Below are 7,499 nucleotides of genomic sequence, written 5' to 3' on the forward strand. Positions count from 1 at the left end.
TTACTGTCCCAGTTACCAGTTACTAGTTACCCGTTACTGTCCCAGTTGCTCGTTACTGTCCCAGTTACTAGTTACCAGTTACCAGTTACTTGTTACTAGTTACCAGTTACTAGTTACTAGTTACTGTCCCAGTTCCTGAACTAGCGCTGTGTGTTTGTGTCCCAGGTGGAAGCCCGAGAGGATGAGGAGCAGAGCATCAAGCTGGCAGAGATCCTGGAGCTGCTGCTGGCTGCTGGCTACTTCAGAGCCCGGATTAAAGGACTATCCCCATTTGATAAGGTCCGTGCTGCTCCTATATCATAGCACAATTCCCCTGTTCTTGCGAACATGGGGCATTACTGGACACTTTTGCTTGTCCAGTTGATAAAGATACAAGTTTTGCTGAACTGTGAACACCCATAAACCAATGAGCGCAGGAAGCTTGACACAGTGAAGAGAGAGCCACTGATCCCTCACTCAGCGTGCTTCCTCCTTGTCTCCTCTTCAGGTGGTAGGTGGTATGACCTGGTGCATCACCACCTGTAACTTCGATATCGATGTGGATCTACTTTTCCAAGAAAACTCAACCATAGGCCAGAAAATGTAGGTGTTTTTTTCAGCCGACTGATATTTTGAGCTGTCCCAGATGAACACTGACAGGTTGGAGAGAAGTGTGGTGAAGTCTTTGCTCATCGATCCTAAACAGAGTGAGACAGGATCATGTCCCATGGTGGGTGGTTTACAGCCTCAGCAACCACAGAGAGGCTGACGTGACAAATTATGATAATGTCAGAAATTTGGAACCAAGTTCTTACAACTGTTAGACTGTATGTTCAATCTTAAAACAATATTAAGACTTCATCTGAGGTGGGAGAGTCAGCCACCTCTCCCTGGCTGAGCCTGAGAGACTTATCAGGTCATCTTAGTCAAATCGATTTGACGGATGAACACTTGAAGACGTTAGATGATCTAATGTCTTCAAGTGTTCATCCTTCAAACCGATTCAGTTATTTGTTCATAACTTTAATCTTGCCACTGGTAAAGGTGGAGCTCAATTTGATTACTGCTTATACGGCTGGGTTGACTTTATTAAAATACATAATCATTTATTAGTTTATTCAATTTTGAATCAATAACCTGAATCTGTATGGTAATAAAAGCTCTCAGATAAGTGTAGTGGAGTACAAAGTACAATATTTACCTCTAAGACATAATAAAGTAAAAGTATATAGTAGCAGAAAATACAAATACTAAATGACATGTAGCCTACTCGTGCAGTACTTCAGTAAGTCTGCTCAGTTACATTCCACTGTTGTTCACTAGGCAATAAAGCTGTGAAGTATTCTGTTTCACCGCAATACTACTACTGACGAACATTACTATAATTCTAGCATCACAATTCATGAACACATTTCAACTTTTCAATGATCAAGACATGTACTTTGAATCAGGTGCCAGAGTGCATTAAAAAGCATCAAAATCAAACTTGTTTATCAGCTCAGACACAGTTTAGCTTTTACTTTGAGCTATTCTTTAGCTGACTGTTATTCATAATGTTTTTGGCTTCTTGTTCCATATTCTTGAAATGTTTCTGAACGTCTTTACCGGTTCTAATGACCGTTGGATTTATGCTGTTGACCTTCCTTGTTACCTTCTCCCATACTTGGTTTGTGTCTATGTTCACCCATAATGCATTGCGCAGCAGGCTAAGTCAGTGGTACATAGCTGGCTCACAGGTTTATGCAACAGGTAACATTAAGTGTCCTTAAAGTCTGACTAAAAGTTATATTTAAGACAAGGACTATTGTTGAACAGCTTGTGACTTTTCTTAATGTTACTCTTTGTATCTTTTAAAACGTTTTGATTATTTAGTATACAGGTAAAACAATAATAATAATAAAATAACAAAAAGCAAGTTCGTCATCAATCTCCTCAAAGTTTATTGTGAGACCAATGGCCAAAATAGGTTTTAAAGGAAATTCTTCTCACAACCTTGATTTTATTTACTGTTTTTTAATTTAAAAGCATGATGTAATTAGAGTCATTATTAAGTGATGAGTGCTTCTTTCTCTCTGCAGAGCTCTGACGGAAAAAATAGTCTCTGTGCTACCGAAAATGAAGTGTCCTCATCGCCTCGAGCCCCATCAGATCCAAGGGCTGGATTTTATCCACATTTTTCCAGTGATACAGGTGAGAAAGTTCCTCTTCATTCTAAGCACGTCAGTGTCTAGGAGGGTGGAGGCCCTCCCCCTATAAAAGGGCCTGACACTACGCTGCCAGGCATTAAAACATGCTCACCTCTTCCTCACTACCAATGAGCAAGGAGGGTTGGTCTGGTTGGTCCCGCTCCTCAGATTGAAGCACTCACGGGCCACGCCCACAGAGTCCGCCTCTCTGGGTGGGGATTGAATATTTCTCCGCAGGTCCCTGTGTATTGGGAGGGGCAAGGAGCTGGGTTATCTCTGCCAGCCAGTGCTTTGACGGCCAATAAGGAGCTATGAGAATCACCATCAGACCCTGCGCTCTGGCTAGGGTCGGTGAAATCCGAGCTGTTGGGAGGAATGCATACAATAGAGCATGAGGCCACTGGTGAACCAGTGCGTCCACCCTCAGAGGTGCACTCTGATCGCGAAGGGACAAAAACACCCGTGACAACCTTGATTCATGAATGAATCATCTGTAGCCAATCAGATATCCACATACATCGTACATCCACGATGTTGAAGGAATACGCCGGCACACGGCGTGTTAACGTTACTAACTGACTTGAGGAATCCATGCGTTGGCTTGCAGTGTCCATGTTACACTTTACTGTTTCTGTCAGAGAAGAAATGACCGATCTGTTAGTTTGATATATTAGTAATATGACAGCTGGCTGACTCTAGCTAGAGTTTGCTTATGTTAACGTTAGCTATGTGTTTGTTTGCCACGTGATATCTGTGAGTCTGAAACAAGTGCTACAGTGCTGATACCCCCGACTTTAACTGCTACCAGAACAAACAGGTTATACACAGTAAGCCACGTTTCTTAAAGGAGACTAAAACAAACATCACTTGGCAAACAACCTAAATATAGCTCGACTGATGTCTGAGCCGTGATGCGTATACCCTGGTGATGCATGCGTATACCCTGGCGATGCATGCGTATACCCTGGCGATGCATGCGTATACCCTGGCGATGCATGCGTATACCCTGGCGATGCATGCGTATACCCTGGCGATGGATGACATCTGATTGGCTACAGATACTTCCTTGTTGAACAAAATGAATTGGTCCATCAAGCTAAGTCAGAGTCTCATAAACCCCTCAGTGAAGTTCACACATGGCAAGCAGTTTGTAAATAAATGTAACAACATCAAATATGCTTTTGTCTTTTTAAATACATATATTTGTGGATTTCTATTTAATTTATTTAAAACAAGAAATAATTGTGAGAACATCAGCAATACAGTATATTTATGAATCCTGTTGTCTGTTTTGTTTACATTTATCTATAATAACTTTTTGTAGAGGGAGTTGTAGATCAATCCCACAGCACCAAACTTTGTGAATCCTTTTGTATGTTTTATTAATATTGAAACTGAAATTTGACCCCATATTCAGTATCGTCTCATAAATGTGTTACAAACAGCAGGCCCTCCACCACTGAGCGATGGGGCAACTGTTACTCACTAGTAGAACGGGTCGGTTCAATCCCCGGCTGTCCATGTGTCCTTGGGCAAGACACTTAATCCCAAATTGCTCCCGTAGCTGGGCCTGCAGGGTGTGAATGAACCATGGTAGCCCTGTCATCAGTGTGTGAATGATGACATGAAGTGTTAAAGAGCTTTGAGTGGTCGGAAGACTAGAAAAGAACTCTACAAGTACAGTCCATGTACCATTTGGCCAGTGTGAGGTTTGACCTGTACAGAGTACCTTCTAGTGTATTCTTGTGCCTGAACAGTGTGTGTTGTGTCTCCTGCCAGTGGCTGGTGAAGCGAGCCATAGAGACCAGGGAAGAGATGGGCGACTATGTGAGAGCCTACTCCATTTCTCAGTTCCAGAAGACCCACAGCCTGCCAGAGGTAAGTACACAGTACCAGTCAGTCACAGAGACATCCAGATGATGTGAGGAATCCCTGTTTTGATCAGTTATGTAATAATACAGAAATGATGCTCAGGTAATGACCAACATCACGGAACATTAAATATCCATCTGCTTATGACCGTTATCTGACACCAGCACAGGCTTAATAATCTCAGCACGGTTAGTTCAAGTCTAAATTTTCATACAACTCTGAACGTGTTTTAACTGCTCGCAACACTTCAAAGTTCTGAGGTCTTTGTGCCAGGATTATGATATGTCAGAATGATGAAATATTAAGCCAAATTAATGAAATTCTTAAACAATTTGAGTCAAAATGACAAGATAGTAAAACCATTGTGAGACAGTAAGAAAGTAAAGATTGTGACTTACTGTCTCATAATTTCATTCCTTACTTTCCAACTGTGTTATCTTCTCCTTGTGGAGCTTAAATATCATACGATAGAATACAGCAGAAACACACAGCTAGTAAACGAGTCAGAAATCCGATTTGAAAAAATGCTTTAACCCTAACGGTCACTTCAGTATGTTGCAGGTGTGCGGTAGTCATCTCCAACCTTGCTTGGTGGTCTAGCATGCAAACCAAAAGGTGTGCGGCTATCACATGAATAAATGGTCCTGTGAGTAAGAGCTGCTGTTGTGCTGTGAAACCCTGTGGTCTAGGATGAAGAGCTCCTCCAGAGGAAAGACAAGGCTGTTAGGACCGTTCTGGATGTGTTGGTGAGTTGCTACACCATCACGCATCACATGAGCTGAATTCACTATGCAACTACTTGAATGACAAAGTACAACATGACCCAGAAATGATTAAGATGACTCTTTATACTGCATTTTTAAAACAATAAGTCCAAGCCCTAGTTGTGTTTTATAGGAAGTGTACAAACCCCAGAGGAAGTACAGGAGGCAGAGGGATGCAGGGGAGCTGCTGGATGAGGAGTCCAGGGTTCACTCCACTCTGCTGGAATATGGCAGGTAAGACTTCACGCGTGCGTGCGTGCGTGCGAGCGTGCGTGCGTGCGTGCGTGCGTGCGTGCGCGTTTGCGTTTGCGTTTGCGTTTGCTCTGTCACTTTCTCTGTAATTCACTTTTTGTCCAGGCGGCCTTGAAGTGGCGATCCTTAAGAGTTCAGCTCTGGTTGATTTAACAGTGGCAGTAGTTGGTCACCAGTTACAGGCATTTAATGTGAAGCTGCAGCAGCAGCAAATGTTCAGTTCGCATTAATTTGATGCAGCGTTTTCACTGTGAACATTGCCAAAGACACCCAGTCCGTAATACTGAAAACATATGAATATGGCGATAGTTAGTGAGTAGGCCATAGGCTCCATCACCGTTGTGTTAACTCACAGGGTGACCGGTGACTCTCCAGACATTTATTTAATTACAATCTTCCAGAAGGCATCGCTGTCATTAAGACGATCCAGTATGTCAGCTTTGGACCACACACTATAATTGCATAACCAGATAAACATCCGGTTTTTCATCACCATAGTACACTTTGAGATCTGGTCTCAGCATGCTACCAACCTGACACACACCAGAATAACTCTTATTGATGCTTATTGTGAAAATGTATTATTTTGTAATTTTGTCAAACCAACACGAATAAGAGTTTAGCATGAAGAACTAACTTCTGCTCCAAGCTGAATTTCTATGAGAAACACTGTCTACGACATATTCATTGTCCTTCCTTAGCCAACATTCTCTCTGTGACCTTCGACCTGAACCCGTCATGGGCTGCTGTAGTCTATTATCCACTCATCTGATGTCCAGTGTCTTATCTGTCTGACTTTGTCTTTTCATCCATCCATCCCCACCTCTGTGTTAGAATGTCACATGTCCTCCTGTAAGTACTGTATGACCGTGTGGAGCTTTCTTCTTCTGCACGCTTCTACTCACAGCGCTGTGTTCTGTGGTTGAACGTGTCAGAGTGCAGCTGTGTTTTAGGCATGATGGATGCAAACTGTGCTGCTGTTTTGATGTACTTTTGTATCATTTATGGTAATTGATTACTGCCTCTGGATGTGTTGATGTTGTGGTGTGGCATGGTGAACCGGCAATAACGTACTCCCTCTTTAAAGTTCCTCACCTCTCTTCTCTCTCTCTCTAGGCGTTATGGATTCAGCAAACAGTCCAAACAAGGCGAGGTAGGCTGCTCAAGGATTTGTCTTTTACAATGGAACAGTTGTTTTTTTGCTTGGAGAGTTTTGCAAAGAGTATTTAATTTCCCATTTATCACTTCTCAGCCCTAAACAGTGAGAAGCACTCCTGTATGTCCACTCCCACCACCACTGCTACTGGGGGTTCAGTAGTGAGGCGTGTCAGGAGAAGATTAGCAGACACATACATGCTGGACAAGAACACCCCTGCACTGGGAATGGTATCATCCATGTCGCTTGTAATGACGATTCCAACCGGACTTCTGAAATTTGAAAATGAGATTTTAGCAGACTCCTTCACTAGCTTAATGTGGCGGGTCCTGTTTCTCCACATCAGTAGCTTTAACCTGATCCACACAACCAAACCGGCTCGCTCACGTCTGGCACCGCTGCCATCACCTCTCCAGTCATAAACTCACCAGCTCCCCCTTGAGCCCAGCTACTCTCAAAGACCATTCCAGTTATTAGTCTGAGATCACAGCATGAAACTAACCTTTGCAGACAGAATCTCAGAACTATAGAAAGTATATTTCTGCTGTAGCTCATAACTACCATGGCTTTATTAATGAAGGATCACACAGCACAGAGTCCTTCACAATCTATCGTCTGATCTCTGACCAGACGTGGCTCAGCTGTAATGTCACTGTCCTTGTTAAAACCTGCTCACCCAACTACAGGTTTTAATCTCACTGAGGCAGAATCGGGGGGGGGGGGGGCACTATTCAGTGCTTTGGTATGTTGTGTTGATTTCTCCACATATGAGCACACTGCATTTACTTTAAAGGCGGAGCAGCAGGTACTCATACTGACAGTATCGACAGGTTATCTTTCATAGTTTTCAGAGCTTATGTCGCTCATTATCACTAACAGAGAGTAATTATAAATGGTCATATTAATATCCATGTAAATAATGTATCTGACACCAAAACTACAAAATCCCTCAATATCTTGTACAGCCTAGAACTTAATCAGCATGTTGCTCAGAGTAACTGCAGTGAGCGGCTCCTCCACAGTAGCACAGAGTCTCTCCCTAGCGCTAACGATGAGGTTACATCATCAAGCAGTTCAATACAGTCCCATAGCTATGCAGATGACACACAAGTATACAGTTGTGTTGATCCAACTAACACTGATGTCGTATCGTCTCTGACTGCCAGTAGAGTCAGAAAGAAGTGAGCTGACCAGACTTCTGTAGCTTTTTTTAAACAAAAGAACACACAATGGGTTCAGTCCACAGGGGATAGACCAATAAGAAGAGAGCCTGTATATGTATATGTATGT

The 7,499-nt window shown here is 42.8% G+C and overlaps 1 protein-coding gene across 3 annotated transcripts in view; it reads left to right on the forward strand.

Annotated features, from left to right (window-relative positions):
• LOC116395814 (coiled-coil domain-containing protein 93-like) overlaps positions 1–7,493 on the forward strand; it is an 8,010-nt gene extending 517 nt beyond the window's left edge. Inside the window, exons 2-9 of one of the 3 annotated variants that reach the window (XM_031869960.1) lie at positions 166–279; positions 488–582; positions 2,058–2,169; positions 3,945–4,043; positions 4,727–4,783; positions 4,935–5,035; positions 5,888–5,905; positions 6,170–7,493. In XM_031869960.1, coding sequence (XP_031725820.1) covers positions 166–279; positions 488–582; positions 2,058–2,169; positions 3,945–4,043; positions 4,727–4,783; positions 4,935–5,035; positions 5,888–5,905; positions 6,170–6,311 — 738 coding nt within the window. In that variant the 3' untranslated portion in view covers positions 6,312–7,493. Of the gene's footprint in view, positions 1–165; positions 280–487; positions 583–2,057; positions 2,170–3,944; positions 4,044–4,726; positions 4,784–4,934; positions 5,036–5,887 lie in introns of all 3 variants that reach the window. The other 2 variants (XM_031869961.1, XM_031869962.1) reach the window with 2 other exon arrangements.
• The last annotated feature ends 6 nt before the right edge of the window (positions 7,494–7,499 follow it).

This window comes from Anarrhichthys ocellatus, unplaced genomic scaffold, assembly GCF_004355925.1.
Source record: "Anarrhichthys ocellatus isolate YVR2014 unplaced genomic scaffold, GSC_Weel_1.0 scaffold50, whole genome shotgun sequence".
Taxonomy (NCBI): domain Eukaryota; kingdom Metazoa; phylum Chordata; class Actinopteri; order Perciformes; family Anarhichadidae; genus Anarrhichthys; species Anarrhichthys ocellatus.